The 16043-nt window shown below is 32.6% G+C and overlaps 2 protein-coding genes across 2 annotated transcripts; both read left to right on the forward strand.

Moving 5' to 3' along the window:
• The first annotated feature begins 6382 nt into the window (after positions 1 to 6382).
• Positions 6383 to 8257, forward strand: LOC122600524 (glucan endo-1,3-beta-glucosidase 12-like). Its single transcript, XM_043773252.1, has 2 exons — positions 6383 to 7769; positions 7919 to 8257. The coding sequence occupies exons 1-2, from the start codon at positions 6392 to 6394 to the stop codon at positions 7951 to 7953; spliced, it is 1413 nt and encodes a 470-aa protein (XP_043629187.1). The 5' UTR covers positions 6383 to 6391; the 3' UTR covers positions 7954 to 8257.
• Positions 8258 to 11778: 3521 nt separating this feature from the next.
• On the forward strand, positions 11779 to 12790 carry LOC122599897 (ethylene-responsive transcription factor 3-like). Its single transcript, XM_043772503.1, has one exon. The coding sequence runs from the start codon at positions 12034 to 12036 to the stop codon at positions 12610 to 12612; it is 579 nt and encodes a 192-aa protein (XP_043628438.1). The 5' UTR covers positions 11779 to 12033; the 3' UTR covers positions 12613 to 12790.
• The last annotated feature ends 3253 nt before the right edge of the window (positions 12791 to 16043 follow it).

Here is a 16043-nt window from a genome sequence, read left to right on the forward strand (position 1 = left end):
ATTTCTCAAGCACTAAAAACACGAAACACCCATAAAAACACAATAACGAAAAGAAAGATAAAAGACATAGTATCCGTTGAGCTAAATCTTACCAAAAAGTAATAGAAAATTACTCTTGGAAACATATAACATACAAACGGATTAGATAATAAACACATATATCTCATCAAAGTGAACTATATAATGGAGTAAAAGTACCCATCTAAAAAATATCGATATATCTTGAAGAATCATCCTGATTGCTTTAGTCAGATAAACAACTTTTGCCGCATAATGTAATAAACAAAATATAGCAGCAAAGATAAAAATGGAAACATTAAGTTGCAGAACAGTGAGACAAACCTCTGATTCCCCGGATGCTTTCTCATTCTCATTCCTGGGGCGCTCAGCAGTCTCGGCTTTCTTAAGTTGTTGCTCCACTTCATTAAGCTTATCCTTCATGCTACATATATATTATATATATATGTGTGTGTGTGTGGGTGAGATATTTTGAGACCACCTCTTATTTTAGGACCAACTAGGACCATTGATTTTTGTGCCCACCAGAAAATCATGTGTAAGTTAACTTACACATAATTTTTCTGTGGGTCCGTCGCTGGAAAGTCTTAGTGTTTTTACAAAAAAGTCTTGTATATCGTAGTAGATGATGATGGTGGTGTGTAAGTTACGAAAATCAATGGTCCTTTTTTGGACTTTTTTTAGTTTGTCTCAAATTATCTTTCCCTATATATATATATATAGGAAAAACTTAGAACAGATTACAAATCCATAAAGTCATCAGAAGGCATATACATTAATACTTGTAAGTTGCTAACTCATGTGATTTGCAAAAGCTTATTTCGAGAACGAGCCAGAGGCAATCCATTTAAAAACATAATTTACGCAGCAGTTGCAACTTAAAGATGATGGATCTAAAGGTGGACTGCTCAACTTAATCAAAAGCTAATTTCGGCATCCCTGTCCCAAGTGATTGTACACGGGAAGACCCGTGTGTTGTTCCTCCGTAACTACATTGTATGTATTTTGTATATAACAATGTTACACCTTAACCCCGAAATATTTAACGAAAAAAAGGTACCAAATTTGACCCATATATGTGAGCAAAAACAATTGAAAAAAAAAGAGTAGCAGCGGAAGCTAACCTACATACTAAGATGTATTAACAATCGTGATATCTAGTAGTTATGAGCATAAATCAACGAAAATAATTAGAAAGTTAAATTATTGCTATATCAAGGAAACCAATCAAACATGTTGGTGCTGAACCTGAATAATGAACCTTCAGTATAGCTACCTGAAAGTTGGAGGAATTCGATTTGTATTAGTAGTTACAACCACACATAAGTTGTCGCAGATGAGCTTGTGTTGGAACTCCTCCAGTTTTTCGTCTTAGACTTTCCATGTCCACCACCAGATTCTGGAAACTATGAAAATTAATATACCAAAGGTGCCAACAAACCAAAGAGTTATACTCGAGCTTTTGATTATCCACATCTGCTTCTTTCAAATGTTGTAAAAAGAGTAAATAAAAACATGAATAGCCCAATCCAGAATTATATATATATAAGAATATTATACACAAAATCCGAGGAACACAAACACCACTTACCTAAGTATATTTTTTTATCCTAATCTAAGAGGCAATGTAACACTACTACAAAAATGGGCTTTTGTCTATGTTCATTTTACACGGTTAAGAATAAAACCGTGTAAAAAGGGGAAAACCGGGAAATTTTGACACGGTTCAGGATTCCAACCGTGTAAGAAAGTGGTTGCGGAAATTTTGACACGGTTGTTTGTAAGAAACGTGTAAAAAAATGTACTTTTTTACACGGTTGCTTCTAAAACCGTGTAAAATTACATTTACAAAGTCCATATAAGCCTTTCATTGCCGATTCATTATTTACTTCAAATTTTTCTAAGTCTTCTTTTTAAGTTTTCTCCACCTAACTTCTTACAAATCTTGTGTAACCCAATAAATTTTAAAATTTTTCCTTACAAAGTAAACTAACCAAAACCAACATACTTTCTTCTTCCAAATCGGATCTAGATCTAGATCTATATCTAAGACCACCACCACACATACATGCCACCACCATCACTTTCGGTTTGGTACTAAGGGGTTTGAGAATTGAAATTTATGATATATGAAAGTTGGATCTAAAAGGTAAATTATTATTATTATTATTATTATTATTATTATTATTATTATTATTATTATACACACATATATAGATATAGATAATTTATTTATTGTGACATGAAAAATTTATCTCATCTAATATCTTTTTTAACTAATATTTATATATGTTTACAGATTTCTAAGAACATGTTTAAATGAATCAAGAAAGCAACATATGCATATTATTATGGAGCATTGATTGATGGTGTCTTGAGTTGTATATATTGCCATTAGATCCTGGGATGTTAAAAGCTTCATGATAATATAAATGGTGTGGATGTTTAGTTTCCATTATTATTATTATTATTTAGTTGTTTGTATGAAAATTAAAGGTATAAATCTTGTTATCTTTTATTTTTCAAGTAATGTTATGTATGATTTTTTTTATATTATATGATATGATATATTCTGTAACTTTTTGATATGTAATTAATTTTGTTTGGGTTGGTTAATGGTTTTCAGGAGATTTTTTTTTATTTCTAAAAAGAATATTTTACACGGTTGTTACATTTAGCCGTGTAAAAAGCATACATTTTGATACGGTTACAAAACCGTGTAAAAAGAGGTTATCATCAGTTATATAACTCTTTTACACGAAACAAAAACCGTATAAAAAACCCTTTTTTAACCGTGTAAAAAGCCCATTTTTGTAGTAGTGTAAACATCATACCGTAATGTTCACACGGCTGAAACATCTGCACCTGTTGATTCTAAAAAAACACAAAAAGGGAAAAAACTTATTTGAATATTAAGAAAATCTTTGGTTGTTCATATACATAAGATCTAATAGTATTATTTAAAAACCGATCAACAATCAAAGTTCAAAACGAAAAGGTTTTCTTTATATGGAGTTAATTTTCATATGTTTCTTCTTTAGCTTCGTATTGATTAAGTTGTGATATTGGTCATACACTTTTTAATTCTCTTTTTATTTAACTAAAGTTACAAAAAAAAGGGTAAAATGGAATCAATATTTATATGGAATTAATTTTCATACGTTTCTTCTTTAACTTTCGTATTGATTAAGCTGTGATATTGGTCATACACTTTTTGTTTTCTCTTTTTATCTAACTAAAGTTGAAAAAAAAGGTAAACTGCAATCAATATATATATAGAGTTAATTTTCATACGTTTCTTCTTTTGCTTTCGTATTCATTAAGTTGTGTCATTGGTGATACACTTTATATTTCACAATTATTATAAGATTTATATATCTTGAGACTACCCGTCCAATGGACGGGCCTGAACACTAGTAATTATTATACATAGCACAAATCAAAGCCGTTAACATTAGGAATGTTTTCATGTTATCATGTAGAAGTTACCTGTTAAATTAATTTGGTTATGTTCATCTATGAACACATGAGTGATCATAAAACACAAAGTGAAAAAATGTTAAAGACCGGAAGATAAATAAGTTAACTATTCCTCACAATTTGGTTTCTATCTATATTAATTTGTGCAAATATATGATATTTTATTACAATAATGCCAGTGGGCTTTAAGGTTGTGTTATAATATAGATAGGTGAACTTGAAAGGTGGGTTGGTCATGGCCACCTCTACCACCCATATGGCTCCGCCGATGAGCAGGAGTTTTTGTGTTTGCAAGAAGGCCTCCACATGGGGTTTCTCTGATTTTGAAAAACTTAGATGTGTAAAATTGAGGTTTAAATTTAAAATGATTTTGAAATCTGTATATGTGTTAGACTAGGTAAATGTTTTTTTAGATGTGTATATCTAGAGGAAAACTAAATTAAAAAAAATGTTTGTCTAGAATAAAGGAGAATTCCAAACCCAATCTGAAAGTGTGTTTTTAATGAAGGACACCCGGGTTGATTAAATAATAAGAATAGAAATGCCTATAAGTATTATCAGTTATCGAAGGTTTAAATTTCTAATTTTCTAGTCATGCCCGGGTATCACCCGGGTTGATTAACTAGTAATAATAATAAAAAGAATTTATATGTTTGTAAGTTGATGTCGACACTAGTTTTTATTGTAGAAATTGGAGGGAAGTATAATAACCAAAGTGTCCGACCACATATACTCTCACAACGAATTGTCTCTAACAGTTTTCCAAAGAGGGACATTCTTTGCCACCTCTAGAGTCAAGAAGTGAATATGTCCACGACTTAGAAGAATACTATTATACCGATAAAATAAGCCGAATAAGAAAAAATCGATATAGCAACATCATTGGGCTTTGACTTTTTTGTACTCATTCTTAAAAGTCAAACACAAATGGTGGCCCAAATCTACTTATAGCCCTTCTCATTTTTCTTCTCATCTGCCCATACCCACTTCTTCCTAATTTTTACGAGTATATCCACTTAACCACTTTCGTTCTTTTTACATCTTACTTACAATGTTTTTTATTATATATATTAAATTTCTGCGAGGACTAGTATTTGATGGATAAGAGTAGTATTTCAATCATGTTGGTACATAGTAGTATAGTGAAAATTATTGGAATCTTTTAATGTTATGATATACTCCGTATGAGTTATAGCGTGGTACATTGTTATTAAAATGATATATCCGTATATTTTATATGTTATTAAAATAAAAACTCTATAGACTTGGTATATTTGAATTAAAATAGCAATTAAATCAGTGATTACCCAATATCCATACTATGTCATTTTATATGCATCAACAATATTTACATCAATACCATGTACTACTTGCCATCATATGTCGTTGTCACCATCTCACTGGCGCCGCTACCATAATTGCCGCTGCATTGCACGAATATTTAGCTAGTAAACATAAAAATAACGAAACGATAATTTGCCACCAAATTGGAAACTAATAAAGTTGAACCATAATTTTGGACGGTTAGTCGGTAACCTATCCTTGAAGATATGTATGTAATGCAGTATTAACATAAATGTTACGAGTATTTCCTAAGACAAATCCAAACTATAAATTCTCCTTCATATATATATATATATATCACTCATCTAAATAAGTTTGAGTTAGTTGGCATATCTTTGAAGTATATTGGATGAATGACATGATGTAGAGTGACTTCAAAGAGATATAAAACAAAACTCGCTAATGGTTATACACCAAGATCTTATACAGACTATCTTATACTTTATGGTGTATAAATATGTCGATTTCATTATTTTATCGAGATTTAATATAAAATCTTAGAAAGTCTTGGTTCATTTTATTATGAAAGAGATCATATAATAAAAGTTGAAACATAAATATGGACGGTAACCCATCATTGTTGAAATTAATAGTACTATTTCGGTTGAATATCGTATATGAATGTACGATCATTTGGTGAAAGTAAAATATATTTAGGCATATTATAAATTTTTTTTTCTTTTTGAAACCATAAATTACCTTTTACGCAATAAAAGAAGAGGATGGTAATATAAGGCTGTCGGGTATCTAAGCTTAGATGTGGAACTTTTAATCCATAAAAATCATGGTCTCATGCATTTATTCATTAAACAATAAATAATAAAATATGAGTATGTAAGAAGTTACACACCTAAATTTAGGTGTCAGACAACCTTATATTCCCTTTTCATAAAAGAAATATATTGTAAAATAAACTATATAAAACAACATATATAATCTTTCACTAACACTTATATAAAACTCCACACTTGTCCACTTTTAAACATATGTCATTTTACTTCAAGTATCTTAATCACAGTTGTCCACTTTTAAACATATTTAAGCGGTGCCATTAACGTCGTAGTCGAAGATGTGGTCGATGACCAATCGACGAGGTCTAATGGGAGCAGACTAATAATATAAATTTGCCACATCACATATTTTAAATTTATTTTAAATCGTGTACATAACATAGCGTAAATAGCTAAATCTCTAAACTATAACACGTCGTTAACGGTTATTCAGCTCAACAAGACTTGATTTTGAGTATGACCACATAATTCGATTACTACTGTACATATTTTAATTCTTTACCAAATCAAACAATCAAAAATATCTTTTTAAAATTCTCAACAAAAAATATCATGTTATGATACGTGACATTTCTATACGTATTACACGACCCCACGATTTACCCACCCCACTCTTTTACAGTTTTACCAACTTCATTATATCACAACTACACAGCTTTATTTCACTATCACACACAATCTTATATACTATAAATACATAACACCCAACGGCATCAAAATATATCATTCTTTCTTTTTTATACATCACAACAATCACAATGTCTTCTTCCTCTTCATATCTCATTGCCACCCTCTTTCTCTTCTCCATCATCACATCCTCGATCGCCACCGGCATAATTGGCGTAAACTATGGTCGTGTAGCCGATAACCTCCCCGGCCCCACTAAAGTCGTCCAACTCCTAAAGTCCAACGGCATTGATCGTATCAAAATCTTTGATACCGATTCAAATGTTCTTAAAGCCTTATCCGGGTCTAAAATCGCGGTCACTGTTTGCCTTCCCAATGAACAGCTTAAATCCGCTGCAGCGGATCAAGCGTTCACTGATAATTGGGTGCAATCAAATATACTTCCGTACCATCCTGACACGATTATAGAATCGGTCGCGGTTGGTAATGAAGTATTTGTTGCACCAAATAATGTAACTGATTTTCTCGTACCCGCTATGAAAAACATTTATAATTCATTGATAAAAAACAATGTTCGTATCAATGTATCATCACCAATTGCTTTAAGTTCTCTAGCTACATCTTATCCTACCTCATCCGGTTCATTCAAACCCGAACTTATTGAAACCGTTATGAAACCAATGTTGAGCTTCTTACAAAAAACCGGGTCACATCTTATGGTAAATGTGTATCCATTTTTCGCTTATGGGCCTAATACCGATACAATTTCGTTAGATTATGCTTTGTTACGTGATAACAAAGGTGTTAAAGATGAAAAAAGTGGTTTTGTTTACAAGTCTTTATTCGAAGCACAAGTTGATGCTGTCTATGCCGCAATGGATGCTCTACAATTTAATGATGTGAAAATTGTGGTTTCTGAAACCGGATGGCCTTCTAAAGGTGACGAAGCTGGTGCTGGGCAGGAAAATGCTGCCCAGTATAATGGAAATTTGGTTAGACGGGTACTCATTGGTGGTGGGACCCCCGCAAAACCAAATAACCCGTTAATTGTTTACCTGTTCGCTTTATTTAATGAAAACCAAAAAACTGGTCCAGTTTCGGAACAAAACTATGGTTTATTTTATCCAAATGAACAAAAGGTGTACAACATTCCGCTAAGTCTAGCGGATTTAGCTAACATGCCAAACAAGGTCGAGTTGACGCCGACACCGGCGCCGGCACCTAGGCCCGTGCCGACACAAGGAGATGTGCAGGCAAACAATGTAGGCCAAACATGGTGTGTTGCAAATGGGAAGGCTGGTGAAAAAATGTTACAAAATGCATTAGATTATGCTTGTGGTGAAGGGGGTGCTGATTGCCGTCCGATTCAGTCAGGTGACACGTGTTACAATCCTAATACACTTGAGGCACACGCTTCATATGCGTTTAATAGTTACTATCAAAAACAATCACGTGTGAGTGGTTCGTGTGATTTTGGTGGTGCGGCTTATGTGGTCTCTCAACCTCCGAGTATGTATCCTAAATTTTCTCTTTTTTCTGTTTCTTATTCAAATACTATTATTTTTTGTTAGTTAAATATATATTCTTTATATTTATATTTATTTATAATTTATTATATTAACTAACTAAATTATATAATGTTTATGTTTATTTCACAGGATATGGAAACTGCAAATTTCCTACTGGTTATTAGGAAGTGGAGAAAGAAAGTTAATGAGTTGGTGGGGTTGTTTAACTCTCCATGTCATTTGTGTTTGGAGCATTCCGATTATTATTATTATTATTATTATTATTATTATTTATTTATGGTATTATATTGATTTTTAGATGAAAGTAGTTAGGTTTGGTTGCTAGTATTGGCTAATGTATGGTTTATGGTTATGACTTTAATGTTTCTTGTAATTTTAGATGGATGGATCCTTTTCTAATTTATAGAAGGGGATTTCTAAGCTATCTTTTGTTTATACTATATTTCGGATTCGGATTTTTTCTAGATATATGGTGCTTTGCTGCTGCTACTTCTTTTTATTTTCATAAAGTTTGCGTTGTTTATGCATTGTTAAAACTTACAAGCTAGTTTAGACGTTTAGTAATGTTCAAGTTTGAATTAATCGAGGTGATCGAAGTATGTTACATTATATAGTAAGGGTTTGATTGATTAATTATCGAGTTAGATTGTTGATTAATTAGAGAGATTTCTTGTTTAATAGTAGTGTTGCTTAGGGTAAAGGCCTTGGTGGTTGACATGTACACATCTTAAGTTATAGTCGGTAACTTCAAAACGGAATGGAGAAGATATATCATAGTTTATAAAACTATCTACCTATCCCTATATATATAAAACTTCCAAGAGAAATGACAATGGTTGGAAACTTTTTTTTTTTTTAACAGCAAAAATTATATATTATAATAGATGAACTAGCCCGTCACCAGTTATCAAAAAGTACAATTTCAATTACAAGAATAGTCTTGAATTGAACTAAATACAATTAACTCTAGACTCGTCCCAAGATGTTAACTGTGAGGCTTACAAAATGAGTGAAAAAACTCATGGCAATGGTTAGAACTTAAATTTTTTTACCAATATATATGGTTTTTAAGTTATGTACATGATGTTATGTATTGTTTTGTCATCTCCTTTTCATTTATATCTTTGGAGGATATAACGGATAGCATGCGGGCTCTAACACAGCATCCACATGCTACACTCGTCACTAGTTACCACCCGCAAGGAATACCCAGGCTTAATCCAAGGAGGAAAATCTTGAATGAGTCGTACTATCACAGACCTTATTCAAGGGAAACAACCCCCAACCACCTCATCAGAAAGCAGCTAGGTGGCTATAGATACATGTTAGAAAACGCCTTATAATTCAATATTGATCTATATTCTTAGGAACACGAGTTTATTTTTAGGGAAACTACTATCCTCGGATGCCCCTTTAAGATAATCATTTATGTTACACCAACTTAATATATATATATATATATGGTAAAATTATTTTGAGAACCTTTTTTTTCGAAAACCTTTAAAAACTTTTCAAATCAAGCCCAACTGATGATTGTTCTTTACATGAAAATTATTTTTTGACTGTTTTCTGAATAACTTTATAATTTTGAAGTTTATAATTGTGTGGAGCATGGATTATCATCTGTTATACAATTATGTGGAGATTTGGATTTTTGATCACATGTGTACAAATATTGCTATGATCACATGTATGCAAGTCGATCACATGTAATCATAGCAATATTCATGCACATGTGATCAAGAATCCAAATCTCAACATAATTGTATAACGGATGATAATCCACTGCCTCCACACAATTATAAACTTCAAAATTACACCTAAGTTATTCAGAAAACAATCAAAAAACAATTTTCATGTAAAGAATAATCATCGGTTGGGCTTGATTTGAAAAGTTCTCAAAGGTTCTTGCAAAAAAAGGGTTCTCAAAATAACTTTTCACTACACAATTATAAACTTCAAAATTACACCTAAGTTATTCAGAAAACAATCAAAAAACAATTTTCATGTAAAGAATAATCATCGGTTGGGCTTGATTTGAAAAGTTCTCAAAGGTTCTCGCAAAAAAAAAGTTCTCAAATAACTTTTCACTATATATATATATATATATATATATATATTTTGGTTCATTCAACATCCATCTTGGCACAAGAAAAAATTATTATACAAAAATGTTCGTCATATTTATAAACATCACGTTTGAAACGAAGTAGTTTAGAACCGTGGAGGCGTGAGGCGTGAACATGTCATATGATGGACCTAGGGCCGTCAATTTCAACCCAAACCCGAAACCCAACAAAAAAAAAATCAAGTTAGGGTTGAGTATTTTCGACCCATCAACCCGTCAACCCACAGGCCTGTTTTTTTTTTTTGCTGGGTCCGGGTTGGGTTGTTAGGTTGTCAGGTCGTCCCGCCAACCCGATATCTTTAAAATAACTGAATTATATATAATAGCTTATATACTCCACATTACGTTAATCCATACGCTCAATTCTCATTTCCTATATTACTAACCTAAAGTAACTTCAAATATGAAATAAGAGGAGGATTCAAAATTCTGTGAGATGATAAGTGATGTCGGATGAGACGATAGGTTTATTAACTTTGTGTCGAGTACTAACAATACCCTCGTATTTCTTTCTTTTTTGTATCCTCCGTTTTCAGCTTACACTATTAATGATAAACCTTTTATTCGTTGATTTATTCCATTTTATATTTATATATATTTACTTATCGGGTCATATGGGTTGGGTCATGGGTCAGCGGGTTGTGGGTCAGGGTTGAAATTTCTGACCTGAAACTTTTAGTTGGTTGGGTTAGAGTCGGAGTTTTTCAACCCGCTAATCCACCAACTCAAACCCATTGGCGGCCTAATGGACCATATTCAATTCTTTGAAAGCTCAAAATTGAATTTTGCTTAACAGAATAACAGATCACACGGATAATTAAACAAATAAGGGCATTGCAAAGTTGAGACTTCAACTTAAGTTACTCCACACTACACACATAAGGCCATTTTGGATTAGCTTATTTGGTGAGCTTTTAGTTTATTCACCTTATTGTGGTTGATAGAAAGCTAAAAGATCATTTAACTTTTTCTTTATTTGAAATATAGGTGTTTTTGGACAAAGCTATAAGCTCTATGTTAAAACTTTCTTTCTTTAACTTAAGTATTTCTAAGAAAAGCTTAGGCAAACATCCCCTTCATATGATTTAGTTTTCTTGTAATGTATGTTGTGTACAATATGATCAAAGAACCCTTCAATACAAACTCCCGATTGTAGGTTGCAAGAATAGATGTAATACACTCCGCCTTTTTTTGATTTGGCATTATCCTCACCTTCCTACTTCACTTTATACTATATCAAAAAGCCTTATGCGTTTTAAAAAAACTTTCAAACATATTTTGTATAGTTATCAGATTTCTCCATTGTTTCGTATCCGTAACAACCATATTATGTTTATATAAGCGTTAGATGTAAGAACCACACACCCATATATGGATGATCCTATATTCCCAAGTCCAAATATCGTCTTGATTTCGGTACCAAATGAGACATAGGATTGGTTCCCATATTATATTTTGGTTTGCGGGATTTGAGATCGTAATACTAGGCAAACGGTACCAAATGGGAAATGAGATAAATACCGATGCTAAACTTTGGAGAATTTCAAGAGTGGTACCGTTGGTATCAAAATTAGAACGAAACAAGACTAATCTTATGCCCATCCCTACATAAATAACCAACCTTAGCAAAATCTTAGGGTTAAGGTTAAACAACTAAACTTACATAGTTACTAGATTCATTATTGATGAGTCATTCATATTCATAATATCCTTTCAACCATCAACCAAACACACTCATTGGAATTCGGTGGCACACCACCAATTAATTTGCAACAAATACACAAAGGAGGGGCAATTTGGTCATTCCAGCCACACCTCGATTATTTCCCATCCACAATTATTTTCTATTAACAAAAACCCAAAAAATATCACGAAATCAGGGAGAAAAGGGGGAGGCCACAACCTCCCAAATTAGGGTTCATATTTCACACACTCACACACACACTTATTTTCAATCCCTCCAAAAATCAAAATTAATCAATCCCCAAAAATCAAGAAAATAATAAAATGGATAGATTTCAGTTATAATCAGTTTTTTTTTTATTCCAAGTAAATTAAGAGCTAACCTCAATCCATCGGTGAAAAGTCAAAACACTAGCTTCTAATATAATCGGTCATGCGCGGCGGCAGAGCAGCGGCGGCTCCTCCGGCGACCGGATCGGCGATTGAAGTTAGATACAGAGGCGTTAGAAAACGGCCGTGGGGAAAATACGTTGCTGAAATAAGAGATCCGTTAAAAAAAGCTAGGGTATGGTTAGGTACCTTTGATTCAGCTGAAGATGCTGCACGCGCTTACGATACAGCAGCGCGTGACCTACGTGGATCTAAAGCCAAAACTAATTTTCCGTTACATCCGTCATCGGTTATTCAAAACGTCAACGGTCCATTTCTAGATCAGCAAACAGCTGTGGTGAGTAACAGACCGACGTGTAGCAGTTTAAGCAGTACGGTGGAGTCAACGGCGGAAGTTACGGTGGCGCGTGTGGTGCACGCGCCTCAGGCGGTGGTGGTTGACGGCTGTGTTGATTATTGTGATTCTTCGTCTTCTGTGGTAGTGGATGATGGTGAAGAAGTAGCCGATGGTCGAGATATCGCGGAATCGTCGAATCGAAAAGCGACGATTTTGTTCGATTTAAACGTGGTTCCGATCGAGGAAGACGACGACGAACTTTGCTGCACCGAGCTGCGGCTTTGATGATGATGATAATAACAATTGTGTTATTTTGTTCTTTGTGATATTTATTTGCATTTACGTTTGTTGTAAGTTTTGAAATTGTGATTTCAATGTAAAAGAAGGATGGATTGATGGATGATTAATTAATCAAATTTCTAATGAGAGGATACTTGTAAAACTGAGTTTTACTTTTAGTTCGTGTACTGGTGTGCTTCTGTTGTAGATTTCTTTGTTGTCTGTGTTTCATCATATAGTAGTGTGTATCGTTACATGTACATTCAAGTGTCGATTTGTGTCTACTTTCATGTAGATTGTATGCAATCGTCGTGGCTTGTTTACTGTTTTTCGAACACGGAAATGATCTTCGTTTGAGAAGTTATAACCTATGCTCCTATATGGAAATATTACTCATGCCCAAATTGGAAACATCTGATACGGAGACGGCGTATAGCTATACTGCCTTTGCCTTTCTTTCAGTCTATGCCGACGACAGAAAAACTTGACGTCCTTGCCTTTCTTTCACTGTATGCGGGCGGCAGAATACTTGATGTCCTTCCTTTTGAAATCGCCTTAGCATGATCACTGATGCAAATTTCTGGAAACTGCATACATCCATGTATCTTCATCAGCAGACTATCTCAATGTAAAAGCCCTGAGGCGTGCCATGTCCGAGTGAATCTTTAAGGTTAGCTTTACTAGAGTTGATCAGATATATGGGTGTTCTGTATATACTATTTACTTACAAAACACGGTTTTTAATACAGTATGTAACTAAACTTAGGAAGCGTTTATATCAAGCATTGATCGGTAAGCCAGCCGTTTTCAAGGGTTTGATTGCTGGTTTCTTTAATTGTACCCTCAAAACCACATACCATGTATCATGATGATCTCATTTTCAAATCACAAACGCCAGAATCCAAATACAATTTATGTTTACCTTCTATCCATAAAAGATCATTAGCATTTGGCTAACACCAATCAAACAATTATGGGTCCTATGCATATGAACTAATTGAACGATCTGTCATGGATATATGATAAACTAATGAGACACGAAAAAAGAAATTCTTGCAATGAATTCACTACCTGGTTGATGGCATATCTAACAAAAATGTCAAGGGTCGCGTATGCTAGATACGCATTAAACTACAAGTCTACAACGGTAAGTTAAATTCAACAACACGAACTGGCGTGATTTGTCGTTTCGAGTAGGTTTGACTGACGTTGACCGCCTCAAACTCGGAAAATAATGCTTTACTTTTAGCTGCAGTCTTTACTTAACCGCTCCATAATCGTCTAAGATCACCAGGATAATGGATTAATGATAGCCCAAAAAATTGTCTTCTGAACAAAACACATGTACGTACAATATTTCATAATTGAAACAAATTGTGAAATTGTTCAATACTCAATATATTGTAAGCTTACTGGATCAGCCATAAGCCCATTACATGACTACACGATTGCACTTTTGTGATTTGTTAATTGTCAATGCCTTTTCAGATATTATGTAAAATGAAATCTTTTAAATCTATTGGACCATATTGAAAGGGATGAAATTATGAAAACTTCGTTACATTATATTTAAATTTGGGATTAATTTCATGGAATGAAATGTAAAAAAACTTTAAACGAATGTCTATAGTAGAAAATAACTAAAGTTGTGTGTATTGTATGTAAACAACTCGAAATAATGTTTATTGTATGTAAAAATTTCGTTTCAACCAATTAAAATCTGAAAAGTGGCACCTATATATGGTTGAAATGTATGTTTTCTTACATACAATAAATATTTTTTCGAGCTGCTTACATACAATACACAACTTTAGTTTTTTTCTACTATAGACATTCGGTCAAAAATAGTTACATTCCAAGAAACTAATCCTATTTAAATTTATATCTTCATATAAGTTTTACTATATGGTTTTAAAGACTCGTTTTAAACTGCTAGTAGATGTGATTTTGTCGCCCCATTTACGTACGAACTAGTCAAAGTTTCATTTAAAACTTAAAAGGCTTATTTGAACTAAACTAGATTTTTATCCCAAAAAAAACACGGGTAGGTTTTTAAAAATCGATTTTAGTAAATTGATACAACATTATTTTTAAGAAAATTAATTAATTAGTTTAGGATTTTAATATATTAGATAAAAACTAATTAATAAGATTGTGAATAAACCAATAATTAGTAAATTATTTATCAAATGTGTATACATCGTCAATAGAACTATATTTTAAATCAACAATGGTAATCATATAAGCCACCTAAATATTTAATTTTTTTTTTAAACCATTAATTTGTTAAAAAAGAATTTTAAGACATACAATTTTATATCTGTTTATATATTATGACAATGGTACTTTAAAAGTTTTTTAAAAAAATACTTTGCATTTCATGACCATCATTTGTCAAACAAAATAAACCTTTAAATTTTATCTTATTAATATATACCTCTTAGGTAATTATATTTAAAAGAAAATTACTAAATTAAATCATATACTGTACCACTCCTCCATATATATTGATATAGATTGTATTTTTTTTTTTAAACCGTACATATTTATGCTTCAACTAATTTCCATATTCGATAGTTACTTTGTTAGTGAAGATGTCGATTGAGGTAAGAATTTGCCATTTTTTTGTTCTTTAATTAGTATTTGTATTTACAATAATTCTTCGCAATTGTAATAGCTGATTTCGATCCCTAATTTTGGTTTCCTTTGTAGATCCAGATTCATATCGAATTACCAATTAGTTAAAATTGATGACTTCTTTTACACATAAATACTTTCTGTTCCCAATGATTCTTTATTTGAATACCAGCATTTGGATTTCCAATTTCTCATTTGGTTGGGTGACGATAGGAACTTTGTTGAAGGTTTGGTAAGTATATATTGTGATTATCATTGATTTCAAATATTAAGAACACTGATTGAAGAACCCGTTATTTGTTTATAATTTGTGTGGTGTATATTTATTTAATATAGATTTTACCTAAAGAGTTCACGAGGTTCATACTAGCAAACTGCAAGAAATTGAAATTGGTCGATTACCTTAAGCGTAGGTACTATGTTTCAGTTGAATATGTTGAAGATGAGTGTGTAAAGCTTCATGGTGGGCAGTGGGGTTTGTTTTTGGAATCTCGACCATATAAAGATTTTCGTCGATTATGTTTCACTTGGATACATAAGCAAACATTCCAAGTTGATTGTTTCAGTCTAGAAGGTCGGGAGTACCGGGATATTCCTGTTTCTTCTAGGATTTCCAGTTGTATAATTGAGGTTACTGATTCTACATATTTAAAGCAGGTATATTCAAATTAAGTATATCTTTTTATCTGTGTGTTTATGTGATTGTGTGGTGTATGTCATAAAATCCCTTTTTCCATGTAGCTATTTTATCCATTGTTGTTGTGGGAGTTAAATGCAAGTGTTTCAAATTATGATGAAAC

Source organism: Erigeron canadensis, chromosome 5 (genome assembly GCF_010389155.1).
Source record: "Erigeron canadensis isolate Cc75 chromosome 5, C_canadensis_v1, whole genome shotgun sequence".
NCBI classification, from domain to species: domain Eukaryota; kingdom Viridiplantae; phylum Streptophyta; class Magnoliopsida; order Asterales; family Asteraceae; genus Erigeron; species Erigeron canadensis.

Bases quoted from the DNA above. Each gene is read 5' to 3' on its own strand.
- LOC122600524 (XM_043773252.1), top strand. From the start codon at position 6,392: ATGTCTTCTTCCTCTTCATATCTCATTGCCACCCTCTTTCTCTTCTCC. The intron at 7,770-7,918 runs GTATGTATCCTA...TTTATTTCACAG, and splicing joins TGTGGTCTCTCAACCTCCGA to GATATGGAAACTGCAAATTT.
- LOC122599897 (XM_043772503.1), top strand. From the start codon at position 12,034: ATGCGCGGCGGCAGAGCAGCGGCGGCTCCTCCGGCGACCGGATCGGCG.